We start from the raw sequence: 23,148 nt of genomic DNA on the forward strand, positions 1-23,148 counted from the left end.
ATGTAAGTTTTTAAAAGTATAAAAAATTTATTATACCTGTTTTTTTCGATAATCCAGAAAAGTCATTAAAAATTTTATAACTTCACTATAACTGGTTAACATTTTCCAACAAATTAAAACTCTTTAACAATTTATACTAACACTCGTTTGATTAAAAATCCGCGCTGCCAAACTGACATTTCTGCACTTTTCACACTCTCACAAGACTCACAGATAGGTCCAGTGGTATAGACTCACCAAAAAATCACCCAGTGGCGTAGAATTATTTTAGACAAAGACGCAGATAGAAATCTATGAGTCAGAGAGAGAAGAGCAATGGCGACGTCCGAGATAGGAAAATAAGAAATGAAGGCCTGGAGAATCCAGGTTGAACGCGGTATAAGGCTCTCTCTTTCTCTTTAAGGCATTTAAACAAGGATAGCCTATCATACACATCCTATACTCTTTCCAGTCACTCAGTCCAGCCGGGGAAAAATCCATGGGGAGGTATGGTTCCTAAACGCATCAAAAAAATCTTGCAGGCCATTAGTGGCGGTCATTGTACATTGACCGGCATGTATGGCGTCTCTCGATGCATTTAGGAACCCTTTCTTAGATTCCCTCACTAATAAAAACTCAAGATGAAAAAGCGTGAGTTAGCATGCATTTTTTATTAAAAAGAACTTAAATTTTAATATTCAAATTTTTTTAATCCAAAATGTATGCTAATTCGCGTTTTTCCGTCTTGAGTTATACTGATGGTGAGGGGATCTAAGAAGCGACTCCTAATTGCATCGAGGGACGCCAAACATACCGGTCAGTGTACTTTTATTGTATATTTCGCTATTGTACTGGGTTCGAAAATCATATTCCTAGTTACAATATGTTTACCGTTTCTATTAATTTTCTGAATCAAGTAAATTTATTATTTTCATTATTATTTTAATAAAAACAATATTAATAAATTAAATGTAAATGATAAACACATACAAATTTTAAGTAACTTGAACATAATCTTTACTTAGAATTTTATTTACATAATTTATTCATTACAATGTTATTGTCATATAAATAATCAAAGTAAAGTTTATAGTTTATGTACATAACAAATTTACTATATTTTCATAAGTTAATATATTATTCTTTTTCTTTTTCAGATTATCTAGTAAAGACTGATTTCTCGTTCCTTTTCCTAATCCTATCCACCATTTATATATAATTATTTTGTAACTCTCAGTATTTTATATAACTCACTGAGAGTATTTACCTAGTTATCGGCTGTTCTGAGGAAAAAGGATCTCATTTGAACGCCATATACGGCAGTTCCAACTACTATATCATATCCTTCCGGTAGTTGTTTGAACGCCTCTATATTTTTCAATATATATTATTGAATAATGGCATCACACCAATTATCCTCTGACGAAATTGATATTATTCGTCGAGGAGAATGGTTGACAGATGCTCATATGGATAAATTTGCAATGCTTTTACAAGCTTGCTCCAATTATAGGCCACGTAATACGTGGAGAATACAACTACCTGACACAATAGAGTCGGTAACTTGTGGTAATAAACATATCCAAATACTGCATAGTTCACAGAAATTAAATACAAATATTGGTGGACATTGGGTATGTTCATATTATAATGGCAAAAGTATATATATTTATGATTCTTTAAATTATAAACGGTTACACGAGCATCATGAAATATTTAAAAAAAAATTATTTCCGTTCTATAATTTTGAGAAAAACAAGGTTCAGTTTCCATTAGTACAATTTCAACCTAACTCAAACGATTGCGGAGTATTTGCAATCGCGTTTGCTGTATCGCTTTTATATGGAAAAAAAACAGATCAGATTTCATACCATCACAAGTTTATGCGACCGCATTTGCTTGAATTATTCGAAACCAATCGATTAGAACATTTTCCAATCGTTATACGGCCTAATATAATGAAAACATTAAAATTATATCTTTTGCTCAATTACAAAAGGCACAAGAAAAAGCAGATAGAAAAAAGAGATTAAGAGAAAGTGAAACTGACGAAAAATATGAAAATCGTTTAAAGAGACGCAGAGAAGTTTACAATAAAAAGAAATCTGCAAGTCTAAATATTGCTTGTAAATTTATTAAAAGCACAGAAATTGATAATAAGAATAAAAGTATAGATAATAAAACAAAAATTGATGTATCAACTGCAGCGATAACTAAAATTGTTGTTGCTGACGAATCGACAAGTAAAGTAAAACGTTCAAGAAAAAGCGAAAACTATAATAATAGTTCTGATGACTCTATTTGTAAACAAAGAAGAAGGAAAAAACCTAAAATATATTATGAAAAACATAAGGATAAAATTTTATTAAAAAAGAAAGATTATTACGTAAAGCATCGTTATAGCGATGAGAAAATCTCTAGTAAATGTATATTAGAAAAGAAAAAAGAATATTATAAAAGAAATATCAAAAATATTTCGCTAAAAAGAAAAGACTATTATAAAAAACACAGGCAAGACATACTAAATTATATGAAAGAAAGAAAATCGTCAAATGATTATTGTAAATCAAATTTAAAAATACATGTAGCTGCAAATATTATTTCTAAATATAAAAATATTAATACAACTAACGATAAGATTAAAATGAAACAAAGTATTGAAAAATATGTTTCAAACATTACTAAAGTTCTTGGTATACCATCGGTAACAGAAAGCAGATTAGAAGCTCAACGAATAGTAAAGTGGTGTATGCATACTAGAAAAAAATATATTAATCATTTGCGACAAGTTTTAAGACGAGTTAAGCGAAAGATAGAGGTATGCCTAACGCATTACAGTGAATTGAAACAATATGATAATATTGATAATAGTATTTTAATGTTATGTGGCAAATCACGACACACTCCTTCTTCAGAGCCTTATTTTGCAGAAACTGCATATTTACCTTATAATAGGACTGATCCTATTATCATATCTGTAGATGGTAAAGCTATGAATGTTTTACCACTTTTAGAAATAAAAAATAAACATAAAAAAGTATGGAATTGCAGCTCATTATGTAAGATAAAAGATGATAATTTCATTGAAAAATTAAGAGAATTCTTTGAAAAAGTAATAAATTGTACGTTAAGAAACTTACATAAATTTTTACAAGGAATACACTATTGCTCAAATAAAGAGGAAAATCTTCCTGACTATCAAGAAAAACAAGGTCATCTACATGGTTGTTACATCAATCACAGAAATTGTAAATCCATATTTCTTTACATAGAAATATTATCATCACATTTTATTGACGTAAGATATATAAAAAGAATGATATACAATATGATAAATGTCGATGCAAAGCTATTTCGTTTAGATAGGGCATTTGAAATGAATGATATGTTTGCACTTATGGAAATAGCAAAAGAAGCACAAGAGAATACACATGATTATGCACAAAGCAGTGTTGAAATTTGTTTAAACAAAGATAATTTAAAGTCGATGTACAAGCTTGCATTTAAAGCATTCACTAAAATATCAATGGATTTACCTCAATTTGCTTGTATTTCATGTGAAAAACTGTACTTTGAAAAGCATGGAAAACGGATTAAGTTATTGAAAAAGACACATAAATCTAAGATTTGGAGTGATCTATTAGGTTACGTAAAATGTAAACAAAATGAAATTCAATTTATATGTACGTATTGTTTTAATAAATTTCAACTTAACACAATGCCACCAACCTGCATTCTAAATAAATTGGATGTACGTCAAGTTCCTACAGAAATAGAGTATTTAAATGATTATGAAAGATTATTAATACAGAGGGCAAAAGCATTTCAAACAGTTGTCAAAATGGGAACTGTATCAAATAAAAATCTGCCACTTAGGCATATGGTGCGAAAGTAAAAGGAAGGACGTTTCATTTGCCATTACCTATTGAAGAAACGCTACAAAAAATTTGTCCTTCGAAAAATCCAATTAATTTAAACCATGAATTATATATTATGGTACGTGGAATTCCAACAAAATCAAAAATGGTTTGGGAAAACTTGGTTGATATAAAAAAGGTATGGGATGCTCTATTATGGTTGAAAGACAACAATCCGATATATAAGGAAATAATTATTCCAGAATCTCCCGCAAATTTATTATCAACTCCTGATTTAAAGGATACCGAGTTTCAATTTGAAGATGATAAATATAACGATGCAGATGATTTGAACAATCCTGACAGTCTAGATGAGTTTTCCACAGAAAATAGTAATAAAATTGTTAATACTACCGATAAAAATTTAAAAAATTTGAAGTACTTAAAAGATTTGGATTATTCAGAAAATCCAGACGATATAGATGAATTGTTGGATAACAATAATAATAATAACCACAATAAAAACCATAACCCGGCTTTATTAACACAAATGTTGCAGTTCGACGCATATTATGAACAATTTACAATTTATCCTATGTATGAAAAGAGAAATAATAAAACAGCTACTGCTTTATACCAAATGTTGAAAGTACAAGATTGTCCGTTAGATAATCGAAGCCATGATTTAGATGTTAAATGTTTCCCTGATCTCTATCCGTCTGGAGTAAATGGTCAACACGAAGAGCGATATGTTCGACTTACTAATTTTGAATTTATTAAATCAAGATTGATGTCCAAACATCCACAATTTAGGTTAAATATACAATATCTTTTTTATTTGTTGCATGATAATAATATGAGACAATTAAATGCGGGTATTTATCATAAAATGAATATTACGAATCCTCGTGAAAAATATACAGCTGCCACTTATTTAGAAAAGCTGAATAAAGAGCAGCTTGAAACAAATCTAAATACTATATTTACTAGGTTACGAAACACACAGCAATATTAGAGCATTCCTAGAAATATGCTAAAATGCATGATATTTCATTATGGACCTGCTACTTGGTTTCTCACTATCAGTCCTAGTGAATGGCTGTGGACGGATATGATAGAATATCTCCGTCATGTAAATGGTCATAAGGTAGAAATTATGTCTGCAAATGAGCTAATTGCTTCTGATCCTGTATCAGTTTCTAGATTTAAAAAAATAAGTTTGATGCTATGATTAAATTTACCACACCTCCAGACAATCCTATTGGTAAAGTGACTCACTACTTTGTACGTTGTGAATGTCAAGGAAGAGGTACACAACATATTCATTGCTTAATTTGGATAAAAGACGCTCCAATTATTGGTAAATCTACTAACGAAGAAGTTTCATCTTTTATTTTAAAATATATAACATGCAGATTACCATTAGAAACAGTCTCGCCGGAATTATATAGACGAGTAAATACTCATCAAAGACATACACACAATAGTTATTGCTTACGACATAAGAAAAATAAATCGGGTCATAACAAAGTTTGCAGATTTGGGTTTTCACGGCCTGTAACAGATACCTTAAAATTGAGAGATGTTGCTGTATCTATATCTAGCAGGAAGCAATTGAAAACAAAAAAAAGGCTATACGATCTTCCACGGTCTGAACAAGAAGTTAATATCAATGATTATAATCCTGCTGTCCTTACAGTTTGGGAAGGAAATATGGACATTCAATTTGTAGGAGAAAAATCTACATTGTTAACCTGGTATGCTACCAAGTATGTGTCAAAGTCTGAGAAAAGTAATTTTCCAGATTTATTCGATGTTATTAATTCTACGAAAAGTTTGCGCAGCAATTTGTGGAATATTGGAATGCGTATGTTAAATCACAGAGAATGTGGAGCGCTTGAAGCTGCAGATACCCTTTTAGGCATTCCACTATATTTCACGGACTCAAATACCACTATTAAGTGGCTTGATATAAATATAATTCGAAGTAGAATGCTTAAAACAGGTAAAGAAATTCAATCATTAGTTGATAATTCAACTGAAATATTTTGTCCTTCGTTGATTGATACTTATTATCCCATAAGGCCAAAACAATTAGAATCTATGTGTCTTTATGATTTCGCTCAATGGTACGATATCATAAAATATGAACCGAAAAGAGATACAGCTGAATATTATCCAATTGGAAAATCATTATTTGTAAAAAGACGATCTCGAACCGCACTGATTAATCATTTTAATTACAATGTTCATACCCAGCCTGAAAAGTATTACTATGCATTGCTATTACTGTTTAAACATTGTAGAGATATTAGTGAATTAAAGAATAGGCGTGATACATATGCAGAAGCATTTTTATCCTTACAATCCGAGCTTAACAAAGCACTTGAGTATCATGAGCGTATTGAAGATATTCAAAAAGGTTTGGATCCTATAAAACAATTAGTTGCTCAACAAATAGAGAAAGATGATAAAAAAGAAGAAGCATGTGAATCAAATGAAATAGAATGCGTACCAGTTGAAGCAATGTGTGCTATGAAAGATTATCAAGACGCTGAACATAAGCAGAAGGAAATTATTAATGTTACACAGATGATCTCAGAACTAAATATTGATCAAAAACGAGTATTTGATAAAGTAACTGAAGCCCTTACGTCTAATAATAACATACTCCGACTGTACGTTAGCGGTGAGGGTGGTACGGGAAAAAGTTTTCTTATAAAAACTATAAGATGTTGGACGAAACAAGTATAAGGAAAAGATACAGCCGTTACAGCTCCTACAGGAATAGCTGCTTTCAATATCGATGGTCTTACGATTCATCGACTATTTCAATTGCCAGTTGAGCATGGACATACTGCAAAATATTCAGATCTTTCTGATCAAGTTCTTAAAATTATTCGGGACGAATTGAAAAATGTTACTTTGATAGTCATTGATGAAGTTTCAATGATATCCAATATCATATTTATGTACATACATCTGAGACTAACAGCAATTTTTAATACAGAAGATTGCGAAGATGGATGGTTTGGTAACAAACATATTTTATTATTTGGTGATTTACTACAACTTCCTCCTGTTCACGAGGAACCCGCGTATATTAAATTGTCAAATGAGAAAGTAATAAAACATATCGGAGCTATAGGTACGGCTGACTTATGGGCAGCTTTATTTACTTATGATGAATTAACAATTGATATGAGACAGAAAGAAGACCTTTCCTACAAAGATATCTTATCAAGAATTTGTATAGGAATAGTGCTTGATACAGACACTGAAGTTTTAGCGTCAAGAATGATAAAATTACATGATTCAGATTATAATGTTAGAATATATGAACTGTGCTATTACATATTAAAATTACCGGCCGATACAGTTTGTATATTCGCTACTTGTGAAAAGTGTAATTTTCTAAATGCTACTATGCTTCAAAATATTCCCTCGGAGGAAATAAAACTTATTGCAAAGGATTCCGTAGATTGCCCTTCATATTTAAGGAAAAAAGCTGAACAAGTATTAATCAAGAATGATGAAACTGACGAAGATAGCACACGAACTGCAGGTTTAGGAAGGGTTATAACAGTTAAAATCGGAGCTAAAATAATGATTAGAAGAAATATTGATGTTAGCTTGGGTCTTGTTAATGGTACAATGGCTACAGTTGTATCAGTAAAAAGATCTATTGACAATAATCAAAACGATGTTGAATCAAATAATGTGCGATTATCTGAAGGAGCTGAACAAATAATAGAGCGTTTAAGTGTAAAGTTCGAAATAATGGACAGAGTATATGTAATACGGAAGCAATTTCCCATAAGCCTTAGTTACGATATGACAATTCATAAAAGTCAAGGTTTAAGTTTGAAAAATGCAATTGTCGATGTTGGTAATTCAATATTTACTTGTGGCCAAACCTATATTGCCCTTTCACGAGTAACTGCATTAGAAGGATTGCATATTATTAATTACGATCCAGCGTCTGTGAAAGCAAGAAAGCAGCTATAGTAGAATATAATAGATTACGAAAAGAATACAGGCCAGATCTTTTATCCTTTAATATTTCAAAAATACGAAATCGAAAAGTGCCTGATAGAGTCTGAGCTTTACGAAAAGGAACATTGAAATGTCAAATAGAAGAGATGGATGAAGTACTTGGAAGTGATTGGAATGTAAGGGGAATAAATAAAAATGATAATATTTCTTCTTATGCAAATGCAGTTATACAATGCATTTTAAATTGCACTTGGATTAGAAATGTACTATTTCGTATAGAAGAAGATAATTTCTAAAATCATTTATCCAGGCTTATAGAGGTATTGATGATAAAACTTTGGAGAATATTGATGATAGACGATATGTTAGAAACCAATTTGTTGAAAAACGGCAGCATGATGCTAGTGATTTTATCACTGCTCTATGTGACAAACTAAATTGCTTGAATCGTGTTGTGGAACATTACACAACAATAACTGTAAAATGTGTTTCATGCGGCCATACAGATATTACTCAATCTGGTAAAAATATTTTGTTACTCACGCTTCCTGATGGTATGAAAAGTTTGTTAATTTCCAAAAAATTACAGAAAACTAATGCTTGGAGTATGAAAGAAATTATTCAAAGCAACTTCTCTAAGTGGATAAGATTAAAACATTCATTGTGCTGCACTGTAAAAAAAAATCCTGTAAAATTACAATGACAGTAACTGGCAACTTTATAACCCACTACTATCGCTGTAAATTTACATTGAATTGTAAATGAACAATTCCATATTATTTATACATTATTTCAAGTAATATTTACTAATCATTAATGATATTTTACAAGGAATAATTAAAATATTTCAGATATTATTTGTAAGATTATAAAATAAAATATACATTTTCAATCGCATGGTGTAATTTAGCATTATTCGATTAAAATATTACATTTTATCGGTGTTTTATCCCTAATTACATAAGTAGAGTTAGTTTTCTATCTTGTATCATTACATCTCCATTCTAAACTATTAATTACATACACTGTATAATTCCATAAACAAAATTGAAAATTTATGCACTCTTAGTGTAAGAAGATAAAACTGAAAATTAAATCCGCCAGTTAAAATGTACATATACAATAATTAGACAGTAATATTGTTTTTCTCTTGAAAAAAAAAATTTTTTTGCCAAAAGTTCACATAATACATTTAAAGTCATACAAAAGATATTTAAAAACTAAAACACTATTTAAACAATGAAACGTTGTATTGCTTCGTTGTTAATAAATTAAACGAAATAATATAATATATTAAAATATTTGCTCCATTTTTAACTTAAGAATTAATTTGAATAAAATTAAAAACTAAATTATTAGAATTTTACCAAAAAACATTGCATTTGCATCAAATAAGTAAATCTAAGGCACATCTATTAATCAGTATCATTGCTTTTAATATTACGTAATTTATTATGTAAAGATAATACCTTTAAATTTGTTGAAACAGATTTTTTGGACTTACTACCAGTACTTGGATGAATATTCAAAAAATATTTTTGAAGAAACTCTAGAGTACAACAATGTTGTTTTGAATATTCAATATTAAACACGTAATATGAGGCAAACATTACCTGCAAAGCATCAATAAATGAATTTGTTTTCTCACAACGCACTCTGTCTATAAATAAGTAAAATATGGATTGTAGTTCCTTATCACCGAGAATAAGAATAGAAGGCTGTTCTATGTCTGCACTTAAAGAATCCAATAATGTTTCTACCTGAAAAAATAAAAATAATAAATAAAATATTACTTAAAATGTCAACGCATAAAGAATACGAATAATATTTAGGAGGGGAAGTCAAATATAAATATAGAAAATTAAACTTACAGAATACATTTTAAATAATGTACTATATTCCTCCTTGAAATGTTTCATTATAATTTTTATAACGGTTTTTACAATTCCTTCAGAATTTTCCTGCTCATCAACATTCAACAAATTATGCTTTTTTCCGTAATTAAAAATTGTTTGGTGTCTTCTCAAAATCTCTTCTTTGAGCAGATTAATTGAATGTCCCATTAACTTTTCATAATGCCAGTATAAAAAGTCTTTAATTAGAAGAATAGGCCATTGCTCTTTAATTTCCAATATTGTAGGGGGTTTATCAATATTATTCAGGAACATTCTTTGTTCAAAATATGTGTCGTTTAGGTATTGAAACAATTTGTCTCTTCTACCCTTATCATTTTTAATGTGTTGAATATTTAGCATAGATTCTCGCAAATAATTAATTTTTTCTTCATTCGGAATTTCAGGGTCATCTACGTTTTCTTCTGGCTGCCAATTATGACATCCCGCTCGTGCAGCTGAAACTTTTCTCTGTTTTGATAAAGGAACACTTATAGTTCTAGTAAGCGTTCTTTTCATGTGAGGTCTGTTTAGATAATTGTATCTGTCTTGTAATTTTCTATAAGTAGTATGACTTCCATCGCCAAAAACTTTACCGTCATCATCGGTATCTTTAAAAGTTTTTGGATACTTATTAATAATCTTTTTGCTTATTATTTTAAGGGCAATTGCTGGGATAAAATTTGCTTGATTTCTCATTTCAGCTACTACACGCTTTATAACACAGGATATTATAAACTTGTTCCGTATACCATTTTCAAGCTCTTTTATTACAATTGAATCCATTTTGTCCCAACAAATATCGAAATTATTCCAAAATTCCTCAAAATTTGTGCATAACGGAATATTTGGTTTACCAAATGCTGGAGAACTATTAATTAAATAATCATCTCCTATATAGGAGGTAGGAGTGTTGCTGATATGCTTAGATTGCAAAGGAGCTGATAATTCCATTTCTTTTGATGGCGTCCATGACTGATTCGTTTTAAGTAGCATTAATATTGTTGAATTGGCGCAAAGCTTTAGGACTTCATCGTCGTCAACTTCAGTTCCATCTTTCTCTATTACGAGACAAGTTCCTCTTATTTCTAATTTTATATTGGCTTTCGATAGCAGTTTTTCAAGCATATTATCTGAGTTTTCAATAATCAGAGATATCTTTTTACTTCTATCATGTGTCCAAATTTTGTATAAATTAGACATCTAAAAGAAATAAATATTTAAATTTCTTAATTTCATTTAGAAAATATAAATTTAAATGTAGTAGCACACCTTTCAAATATCAAAAGGAGTATACTTTAATAAGTATACACTATTAAGTCCAATTTGACTTGTCAAGAAAGGGTCTGGCATCAGTAGAGTAGTAAAGGGAAATATATACAGCTTTTTTTCAATATTATTTTGATAATTATTATATTCAAACTTTTCATATACTCCACGATCATTATTAAATAGTATTTCAATTATATATCCCGCAAAATATATAAATGTGCAATCCAATGTAATTAAAATAAAGTTTATTTTACATAATAAATAATTTCCTAGTAAACTATTTCCAACACAAACATTCATATTCTCACTATATTTAATTCCTTTATACGTAACTTCATTCGAAATGTAATGAAATGAATGCATTCTATTTTCATTAAAAAATAGAGAGATGGCGTAAGAAATATCTTTTGAAAAATTCTTTGTATCATAAACTGTACGATTTTCGGCTATAAGGGTGGTTTCTTCCTGATGATAGTATCTATAGCCTTGTTGTAGTTGATTCTTTTCAGATAAACTTTTCAATACGTTTTTAAAATTTGGGGAATGTCTAATTATGTTTTTAAAGTACCTATGTTTACTCTCGAATCGTAATAACCACATATGTTTTAATGGACCAAAAGCCATCATTAAATCTGGGTAATGAGAAATATAATGGTGTTTTGGACGTAGTTTGACAGTTGGAAAGCATTTAATCCGCAGATCTAAATAATCGTTAATATTTTCCTTTAATAATGCAATTTGCCCAAACGACAAAGCAGGTGCACATACTAAACTACTTATTTTAGAAAGAAGAATTACTAACAACCATACCTCATCCTCTGTATCTTTTATTTTATCGAACACAGCTAAAGGAAATATTAATATGAGTTTCCTTATTTGACTCGCAGTTCCTGTTAATTTTAAGGCATTTTTTCTTATAATGGGAATAATATTAGTTGCACCAGAGAGTTTTATTTTATTTAAATGATAATTTAAAAATGTGTAAGTAAACCAATTTTTTGAAACGAAATATTTTATCGCGAACATTAAATCGTAAGGAGCTATCCCTTCGAACAAATCATGAGCAATACATGGCGGAAGGCCAGGATTAGAGACATGAAAAAAGCTTAACGAATTAAAAGCTGAGTTTTCTTTTATGCCATTTACTATTTGACCTGTGTTTTCTGCAAGCGCAACGTCAATATCATAATTATTTTTATTTCTTTTTTCATGTCCATGAAATATATTCGACAAAAGTTGAGATTTCGTGATTTTACAATATCTACAAAAATAGGGTGTTGTACTAAAATTTTCGACAAAGCCACCAATTTGATGACTTCCTAAGTTGTCTCCCACTATAGCAACAACAGTACCAACGCAATTAATATTTTCACCATTACTAACAAATTGAATGCCAGATTCTTCTAAAATTTTTAAATCATGTATCAAAGTTTGTAGTACTTTATGCCAACCAAAATATTTTACATTGTTTTCTATACATAATAAAACTACATGCAGATTATCTACTTTGGATAACATATACGATGGTAAATTTGCTATCATCATATAAACCGCCATTATTTTATGTTTCTTCGAAGCAGAGCCTAATGGGTTACAAATTTCAAAGGCATCCTGATACAAAACAATTTTTAATGCATTTTTGTGTTTCGTAAAGAATAAATTATTTTTAATTACGTTACCATTTACAATATTATAAACTCCATTACAATTATTATTAGCTTCATTCTGTGAAAACAATAACTGTACATTGATACTATTTAAAATTGCTTCCAAATTTTTCAATACAGGTACATAATAATAAAATGATTCATTGTGACAGTTATTAATTCCTAAGTCTACTTTCAACGGCATTATAATATTAAAATTTTTAGAGTAAAATTGTTTTCTGTAATACGTATTTCTTAAAATACCACTTTCAGGATGAAGGGCTTTAATTAGTACATTATTGTTAATGGAATTTATTATATCTTGTTTGTTTTCTTCTGATATGTTCATATCATTTATTGTGGTCACTACTGATTCATTGGTTAGATAATTAAGGGATGACATTTTTTCAAGCACACTCTGTAATACAAATTCCGATAAAAAATGTTTTGTGCTTAGATACATAAAAAATTCGGCTACAGCTCTTATTACATTATGTGTATTATTAAATTCAGGTATTGATATCTGTTCTGAATCATTGATGCACTGTATGTCGTCAAAATTATCATCAGAAATCATGTTATTAATTTGGTTGGGATTTTCAATGGTCTCATTATTAGATGTGTATAAATGATATCTATAAATATGAGATTTATAAGCATTAACCTTCCTGAATTTTAGACTTTTATTAGGACAATCGCGATATTCACAAAATATTCCGGTGGTAGAATTTCTAATATGTTCATATAGATGTTGGCGAAATAATTTCTTGTCTGTCCTTGAAAATGTACAGTTATTTTCTTTACAAATATTTGATTGCCTTTCGCTAATCCTTTTAACTTTCTTTTGATGCCATCTGAATAAGTGCATATAAAAATTAACATATTTGTCAAATATTATGAAACAATTTGGATAGACGCACTTTATTTTCAATCCAGCAATATTTCTATGAATGAATTGATGCTTATTATAACGTATAATGGAGGAAAAGTTTGAATAGCACATTTGACATACGAATATTATTGTGTTTTACTGTATATATTTTCTTCATCAAGTGATCACTGTATAAGAATTAGAAATATTTTTGAAAAATTTATATGAAAATTATTTAATCGAAAAGGGTGACTATGAACTAGAAAATGATAATCTTACCTTGAGTTTTGATGGCGTTTTATTCCACAAGACACAATTCACTTTTCCAATTTATGTTATCTATTATTATTATATTAGATGCATCCGTAAAAACTGTGATCACCTATAATGAGACTTTAGGAACGTTACAGGGTTCTCGTTCTCCCTTGACTTGAGACGTCTTATGCCCGTCAATTACAATCATCACTGTGCCAATCCGAACTCCCGAATGCCTGCCTAGTAACCGGTAACGTACTAAGCTACGGCGCTGCTTCACTACACATACAGCACACAACTACACGACACTACACTCGATTTTGATTTTCTTCTGTTAACGTTGGGTTCAAGTTAACGCCTATTGGTCCACAACTACATACGATTGATACAATAGTTCTTCTACACTGTAAACAATCATGTATCGGTGTGAAGATACACAATTCCTTTTGAAATATACTTTATTAGGTACAAATAAGTTTTTATACTTAGGTCCATTGCTTCAGTCACATAACTCGCTTTCTATAAGCTTTAAATAAAATATTCAATGTGATTAGTTAATCTATTAGCTCTTCTTTCGATTTGACTAATTAAATCGAATATTTTTCGCAAAGCCTGGTGTGCGAAACAGTGCCCCAAGTTGGCTCCGAACCTGTGGTCAGAAAGGAAGGTCTTATTCGAGAATAAAATTCAAGGCAGAGGTAATAGGTAAAAGTGTTCTTTATTTAAATAAATAAAAAATAGAAAAACCGCGATATTTACAATGGCGAAGGCCTAGTGAATTTGCTGCCGTTAAATTCTGGGGAATTTCTTTTCGCAGAAGATTCCCCAGAACCCCAAGACTCAAAATTCCCCAGGAGGGAGCGCGGACTTAGAAACTCCCGGACTGGACAATTTTTCCTAGGGTATTCCCTAGTAAAATCCCCAGCCACGGGAGGAAGCGAAGTAGGAGAGGTGGATTTAGGGAAGGGGAAGTCCCCTTACCCCTCAGCCCCCTTCTCCCAGAGCTATGGTGGCTCCGAGCCACCCCAACCCCTAGGGTGAATCTACCCCTCCCACTACCCGACTCGTCGAGAGCCCTGGATTTGAGGGTCGGAACACTGGGTCCGAGGTAGTCCTCGGAGGCAGTGTGGAGGGGAAGGAGAGGGTGGACTTCTCCCGGGCAGTCCCCGGAGAAATTTCCCTTAGGAGGGAGGAAATGCCGCAGAGGGGTAGTCCCTTCTTGGTTGGCAGTGGGTGGTGGGTGATACTTACCAAAGTAGTCGACCCGTGGAGTTCGCCGGTGGAGGCGCTCGTTGCTGGCCGTGAAGGCGTCCAAAAATGCCGTTGAGGCGAGTTGCCAAGAAGGCGTAAAAAACTGCTGCTGTTGCTGCGGGTAGCAGCGATAGAGCAAGGCTGAGGTACGATGGGTCCTTATCAAGGACCCATCTATATAATTACGCGACACTAATCTTGCCAGCGAGAGAGCTGCCGCGGGCGCTGGCCACCTAGTGGCCAAGCGCGCAAGTAGTGTCGCTTCGCGGCCGCGACGCGCCAGGGCCAGAAGACGCGCAAGCGCGCCGCGGAGAGAGAGACAGATAGAGCGGCTAGACGCTGTCGGTCTAGCCGTCTATTGTGAGCGCAATAGAGATGGGAGATATAACAGAGAAATGCGGAATCTACTTCGCAACATTTTCTGTTCCTCCCAATCTCGAACACCTGGATAGAGGTTTTATGACTAAAACACCATGTTTTATTATAATTGAACACTGACCAAACCTTTTCTAATAATATATATGTAAATATTCTTCGTAATAATAGGTATATAATCAAAAAATAGTTTCATATGGCATTTATAGATTTACATATTCTTTGTCAAATATACATCCGTACACAAATTTATACATAGCACATTCATTAAATTTACTTAACCCTTCAATGAATTGTTTTTTTTTTTCATTTAATGTGCAATATTATCTTTTATTTATAGAAAATTTTATAATTTTAAATATGTAAGTATAATTTTTTATGGTAATGTTACAAACTATACAAAAAATATTGTCGTGTCTGATAATTAATTTTACATTTTCATTGTAAAAATATTTTTTTATATGAAAATTTATAAAATCAGAAAGAAAAATTATTTTTCCTCGAAAATATACATAACAGTTAGTAAATTCACATATTACAATACTGATTTATTACAATTTTGAAGTATTATTACAAAATAATGTATTATTCCATTAAATTTTTTCAGTTCATAACAGTCGTTGTAATTTTTACATTAACTAACAGTGTAAATTTACACAGTTTTTTTACAGTGCGGAGCTCTGGCAACTTTTTCTTTTATACGGAAATCCTCCTAATGAAATAGGGGAATGGATGTCTATTTTTTAATCGCCTGAAGAATCCCTATGTACAGGAAATGGGTGAAATGGCCTTTAATTAATATGTCTTAGGATACTTCGCTTTTTTTCAACTTATTTTAATTTTCCAGAAAATTCCATAAGTTTTACAAATTTTTTGTATACATGGATCTTTTCTTTATGAAATACGGAAGAAGATTCATATTTTTGTTATAATCTGTCAATTTTCCTTGTGTATAGAAAACAGGAGAAAGGGCGAAAATTATAATAATTATTTTTAATTTCCGGTGTTTCCAGTGCAAATATGGGACATATTGGAGACTATAGGAAGAAGCTGTCCAGAAAACCCAGTCGAAAACGATGGTGTTTTCGTATGAATAGGCTGAAGAATGCCAAAATGTTAGAGATCTCCTTTTCATTAAGCATCCTTCAACGCCTGAGCAATAGTGATGATGCTACTAGTGAGAACAATGAGGTTTTTACATAAAGTGGCGATATTACTACGCTATGGACGGACGACGCTGCTACAATGAAAAGTGACGACGTTACTAGCCAAAGTGACAAAGTTACTATCAAAAGTGACACAGTTACTGGCAAAAGTGACAAGGTTACTAGCTGCATCGATGGGTTCAACGGCGAATGGAACCAGGACACCATCAGCAAAAGTGACAAAGTTACTATCAAAAGTGACACAATAGGTTTGTTCGTGTTGCCTGCACTTTTTGCACTTTCATGAAAACTATGTTCGAGTTGCCGGAAGTGACGTAACTGACTGATGTTTTTTTTGAAAGTGTAATTGAACTATTGTAAAACTTTCTGCACCTGGTTTCGATGAAATGTAGAAGGTGTTAAAAAGTGCAACATCTATTTGAAGCACGTGCCAAGTGGAACTTTAGTGCCTTTATTGATATTATTCAAAGTGGCAGCTGCTTTGAACAATATCGTTAAACAAGGCTCTTTCGCTTTAAATGAAGAAGGAGAAATATTAATTAATGGAAATGGAAATGCTACATGCTTCACAGAAGGTATTTTAATACTTACAAATTAATTATAAAATGGAATTATTTTAAATGGCTTTATAAAACTGATACTTATAAGTTAGATTACCTGTTATATCTATCTATTTCATCTATTTTTAAAATTTATCATCTTTATTGGTACAACTAAATTCGAGACAGTAATTTATTCTTTTTAAATTAATTCTTTCAATTAATATTATTGTTAAACAGGTGATAAAAAAAGGCTTGAACCTAATATAATATAGTATATTATATAAGTAGAGTATTTAATAACCAATTATAATAAACCTATTCCTTATTATAATGATATATATTTTATAGATTGTGAAAAGTTTGAAATAAAATCTACAGAAATTGACTTTAACTGCAAGGAAATAATCTGTGTTGTTAATGGAACTGAGGTATTATTAAACATACCACGGCAAATACATGGTACTTTGTCTACCTCACATGAAAAGGAGATTCTAAATAACTTTTATTGGAATGACTCCAACACAAAATTATTTTTAGAATTATATAAAACAAAAAGAGAGATGGTAAATACTCGACAAATAAAAAATATTAAAAGTTTGTGGAAAGTAATTGCTGCAGATATGAAAATGTATAATTACAATCCTACTCCGCTACAAATAGAGAACAAATATAAATCATTGGAACGATCGTTTAAAAATATGATACAAAATAATAAAAAAACTGGAAATTCTAGAAATACATGCCCTTATGAAAAGTAAGCAACATATAGATGTAGTATTTTGTCATGGTCTTAAAATGTAGGGTGCTTATAAACTTTTAATTATATTTATTGATTTTAGCGAATTAAGAGATATTTTGGGACATAAACATAAAATTTTCCCACTGGCTCTATCATACCGAAATGGTGTTGTGCTTACAACAGAAAGATAACAACAATGATTTTGAAGTTTCCAACAAAAATCTAGAAACCGCTGATCCTGACGGTCCTGATAATCCTTCAAATATGTAAGTATGAATTAAAATGCTTCTTTTATTACAAAAAAGGTATACTTTGATCATGACCATTGATTTTTTTTTCAGAGATGATGAAAATTCTAACAATTGGTGCAAAAGTTTAACCCATTTTGAAAGTAGCAAAAAGAAATCTATAAGCGTTAATAAAAAATTAAATAGTTTACCTACATCTACTTCAAACTTCATTTTATCTCCAAGATGTAGAAAAGGGACAACAGCACAATATTTAAACAAATGTAATATTACTATGGAAAAATATATTGAAGACATGAAAAAAGAGAAACAAAATGTTTTAAAAGAATTTCAAGAAGTGAAAAAAATGCAAGCAGATTTTACAAATTCCAGTATCCAGCAGTGGGAAAAGAGTAATGCTATTAGGGAAGAAAAAAACAAAATACTACAAAATCTATGCAATTTATTAAACGAAATATTTTAATTTTTTTTGTTATACAGTTTGATTTCAAAGTTTAAAAATACATTAAGTGTTAATTAGTAAAATAATATATTTATTTTTTGCTGTTCAATTTCTTTTTATGTTAATTATGAAATCTAAAGTGTTCATTAGCGAAAGTAGACATTTGTATGTATTGTTATTCATTTCTACTTATACTTATATGCTACATTTCATATGAGTTGATACGCATATTGATAGATTTGAACTATTTTTATTCTCTGCTGTTTAGGGGAGCCTCTTAATAATTATATTATATTGTTCATTGTATACGTTAAGACTGATTAAATATGTACAATTTTTTGCTTGGAAAAGAAATATGTATTGTGAAACAAACTCTTATTTGAATAAATAACTTATCTTGGAAACATTGTGTTTACAAAATAAAATATTTCATGAATTTGGAAAATAATTAAATTAATTTGAAAGGTATTGTATATATGTAAACAATAATATTTTTAATCAAAATATAATTTATTCCATAGTTATAGAAATTTAATATTTATCACATTTAACATATACAAAAGAAGTTACTGACTAGCAAGCTGGCGGCATAATTCATCTCTTAAGTCCTTACCATTTTCGTTGATATCCACATTTGCGCAAAATGGAAATTCTCAAGTTCTTCCGAAACACCTTCATTCAAGGGTGGTTCTAATAATTGTAAATCGTCAGAATTTGCTACATTGTGCAGGAGAAAACACACATGAATGATTTTAACCATTCTGACTATATCTCTTAATTTGCAGTGATATACCTGCTTAAATCTCTGCTTCACATTACCAAACGCATTTTCTATAACTACTCTGCATGAGCTTAGCTTCTTATTAAATTGTTTTTGGGCATTTGTCAAATGTCCGTTATCCCTATATGGGACCATCAATTTTTTTAAGCAGGGATATGGTGTATCTCCCAAAAGATATGAATCTTCTGAAAAAAATGTGATTTAATAAATATAACTTACAATACATTTATAACTTGCTATTTAAACTTACCTAGGCACAATTCGTTTAAACAACTATATGAAGGGGATTCTTTAAAAACTCGAGCATCATGTGCTGAGCCTGGATAACCAACGGGTACATCCATAAATTTCAAATTATGATCCACAATACCTTGGACGTGTATTGAATAGTATTGTTTTCTATTAACATAAGAATCAGGGTCTTGTTTTGGTCTGTCTACTCTTATGTGCGTTCCGTCCAATGCACCTAGGTTTAACAAAGAAATTATATGAGAATAGATCATTTAAACACTTATCATTTTAAATAATATGCGACATGAATTCCTGCTATTGTGGGGAAGACACAATTTTAACAAGAAATCATGGCAAAGGCACACAGACTTTACTTATAAAGAGCGCCAGGCTCATGAACCTTATGTATGAGCCAGTCTGAGGCTTGCCGGCTTAAGACTTTTCAAGGACGTGGCATGCTGTGAAATTAAAGTAGATTCTCTTGGAAAATTACCAGTACACATTAATAAAAATCAAAATAAGAATTATATTCTATAACTGCTCTGTCTATCAATTTACAAGTATAAAGTTAAGATAATTATACAGTTATACATGGGATTTCTCCCCAAATCTACCGTTAACTTCTAAAGACAAGAGCAATGTAGTTATAATTATTTACAAGAAAATATCTATATATAAATAAGAAATAAGAGAGTGAATATTAGATAACACTGAGGAGGTGGATCAATCGTATGACTCTCAGTCCAGGCATGAATAATTCCAACTGGACAAAAGACCCCTTTCAAGTTTATCCAGCGCTAGCCCTCCAAGAACCTAATTACTTGCTGCATTATCCCTGTAGGAAATATAAAGCACAAGCAAAAAGGTAACACCAGGTCAAGTAAGGCGTAGCCAAGTCCATCAATATCTAAATCATCACTAAGAAAATTACATAACTAGGGTTGTCCACCGGAGTCTTTGAATCTCCTTTTTTAATGTGCTTATGCACCAAATTTATTAATCTTATGTTAACTATAATATAATTTCAACACCTAGTCAGGAAGCAATTAATTGAAATCAAACTATGTACAAAGATATAAGTAAGGAAGAAAAATAAAAGTATATAGTGTAGTCTCTTCTTTACAGCACTGAGGATTTAATGATTACACAGTTATGCCTCGATTCTCCGACTAATTCCTTTATTACACTTAGTAATCATACACAGAGTTTCTCCTAGACCTCTTCTCCATGCTGTTCTGACCGTGGTCCTGCTTCAAGAGAGCGCTCATTACCCCCCTATCTCTTACTCTAGTTCAGCACCCAGATGGCGTCACCTAAGCACTACGCTTAACAAACAAATAAAACTGTTCTTTCCTTTTTCATGACGTAGCTGCCTACAGCTCGGCCCTCTTGACGGAGCTTGCTCGCCCACGACATCTCTAGAATCTTTATAAATTTTGGTGGATCCTGCGTTACTCAGTGTTTAACGAAGTTGGCTCATTCCTCTGGTCACGTGGACCGGTATCGTTTTCTTGTCCTATATGAACACGGCCTACCGAGATCCATGGCTTCAATTTGTTGGCGGAGAGAATTGAATCATAAGGTCAATCGGACACGATATATCCAGGGATGTCACGAACGACGTAACGATTATGGTTTAGCAGTTTAGCTATGACGTAAGGACCTTTATATTTCGGCCTTAGTTTCGAGCTCTCGCCTTTGGATTCTCTGAAGTCTCTGATCATTACGTAGTCCCCAATCTGGTATTTATGAAGTTTCTTATGATGACTATAATAGTATTTTTTATTATAATTCCTAAGGGCCTCGGTTGTACGATTCGCTATTTCTTGGGCTGACGAACGTTCGTCTTCTATCGGTAACTCTGACCCAGACAACTCGCACAACAACCGCCTAATTTCCGCGTCCTCACTATTGGTTCTGTCGTATCCTAAAAGCAGTTTACTAGGTGTCCCTTTAATAGCTCTATGGTGCGTATTATTGCAGACGTATTGAACCTGCATTAACTTGTTCTTCCAATCACTAGCACTTTCTGTAATTCTAGCCAACCTGGTTTTAACAAATCGGTTCACCCGTTCTACTTTGCCGTTAGCCCATGGCGAAGCCACCGCGACTTTTCTATGTTTAATACTATTTTCAGAGATAAATTTCTCGAAGTCTGTTGAGATAAACGCCGTTGCTCTGTCCGACACCAAGGTTTTTGGTTTTCCAAATATGCCAAACAACATGTTAAGCGCTCCCATTGCCTCTCGCGCATTGGTCGTTCTAGTGGGAGTCAGCCATGTATAACGCGTGTAAGCATCCACTACAACAAAAATGTACTTATAATTGTCTGCGGTCGATTGCAATGGTCCAAAGTGGTCAATGTGAAGCTCCTGAAACGGTATACTAGGTCCCTCCGATATCTGCAATTCACCTTCTCTTTCGTGTGGCGTCGTATTAGTTATAATACACGTAATACAATGGTCTATATGTTGTGACGTGGGTTTTTCGTTTTCCCCGTCACAAAGTGTGAATTTAAGGGTAAGGACACTCCGAGAAGGAATCAGGGGGATTCGAAAATTTACAGGATTAGAATAATTAGGGAACCTGTATCCGGCAGCTACTCGGAAGACGGAAAATAAAATCGTCAACCTTAAATGGATGAGAAGTAAGAGAGTACCCGCTCCAACGCGAAAACCTCCGTAGTGTCAGTTGAAGTTGCCACTTCTATAATCCTAGCTACCAAAATCCGCCAAATGATTATGTGGAGAAATGGGCATGAAATGCCCCCGGGCTCAGGCGAGTCCTATTAGCCAATCAATAGGCTAATATAGTATATGAGATTTTCGTATACTCAATCCTGTTTGAGGAACACCACCAACAATGAGGGAAGGAAGTAGCGAAGGAGTGGGGAAAAAGAGGGGAAGAACAAGCTAAGTGAGATCATGGAAGGAGAGGATCGCTCTCTTGGAGCAGAAGCCGTCGAGGAGGAAGGATCTTCTTCTTCTTGGGAGGACCATGAAACCCATAACATGGTTCACCAGCAGAGCAATCAGAGAGAGGATTCCGGGACGAAGCGGAGCAGGGAAGATTTATTGGAAACACCTAGACAGGGTCCTCTCCGGGAGCAGCAAAGGAGGATAGATAGTGAGATCTACGAGGAGTTTTCCCCGGGGTATAAGGATACAGGTTAGAAGTTAGTGGCTTTCTATTGTCCCCCCCCCCCCCTGTGTGCGTGGGAAGCGTAACAGGGAGGATCGTCCCAGGAAGGGGGAGGAGTTCTGAGAAGTCCCGAAATTCGAGTCCCGGGAATTCCCGGTTTTTCCCCGAGGATGGTTTTCCCGGTGAGAGTGAGTCTCTCCCGGTGTTCCCTTTCGGGTGTTTCAGTCGGTAGCCAGGAGGTGTTAAAAGGGTGAAGAGGTTCCCTCGACTGGAGGACCGGGGTCGACTCAGGGCACCACCCCCCAGGAGTCCACCTTTCGAAGGGCAAGAAAAGGTAGGGAGGATTCCTGTCGGGAATGGATAGGTCCCCCAAGAGAGTAGAGAGACCGTCGGTTGGTCCATAGAGTCATCCCCGAGCCGGATGTGCCGATCCCCGTCTCCCAGGTGGGTGGTGTCCGATCGGG

The 23,148-nt window shown here is 32.6% G+C and overlaps 2 protein-coding genes across 2 annotated transcripts; one reads left to right on the forward strand and one right to left on the reverse strand.

The window, feature by feature from the left end:
* The first annotated feature begins 4,866 nt into the window (after positions 1 to 4,866).
* On the forward strand, positions 4,867 to 7,844 carry LOC136781724 (uncharacterized). The gene is made up of 3 exons (XM_066740737.1): positions 4,867 to 4,983; positions 5,055 to 6,534; positions 6,598 to 7,844. The coding sequence occupies exons 1-3, from the start codon at positions 4,867 to 4,869 to the stop codon at positions 7,842 to 7,844; spliced, it is 2,844 nt and encodes a 947-aa protein (XP_066596834.1).
* An 11,288-nt stretch (positions 7,845 to 19,132) lies between these two features.
* On the reverse strand, positions 19,133 to 19,815 carry LOC136781790 (uncharacterized). The gene is made up of 2 exons (XM_066740818.1): positions 19,563 to 19,815; positions 19,133 to 19,497 (listed from the first exon to the last, which is right to left on the reverse strand). The coding sequence occupies exons 1-2, from the start codon at positions 19,813 to 19,815 to the stop codon at positions 19,133 to 19,135; spliced, it is 618 nt and encodes a 205-aa protein (XP_066596915.1).
* Positions 19,816 to 23,148: the final 3,333 nt, after the last annotated feature.

The sequence above is a fragment of the Prorops nasuta genome, unplaced genomic scaffold, assembly GCF_024137725.1.
Source record: "Prorops nasuta isolate Cenicafe-Biocafe unplaced genomic scaffold, Cenicafe_Pnas_1.2 PNAS00001, whole genome shotgun sequence".
Taxonomy (NCBI): Eukaryota; Metazoa; Arthropoda; class Insecta; order Hymenoptera; family Bethylidae; genus Prorops; species Prorops nasuta.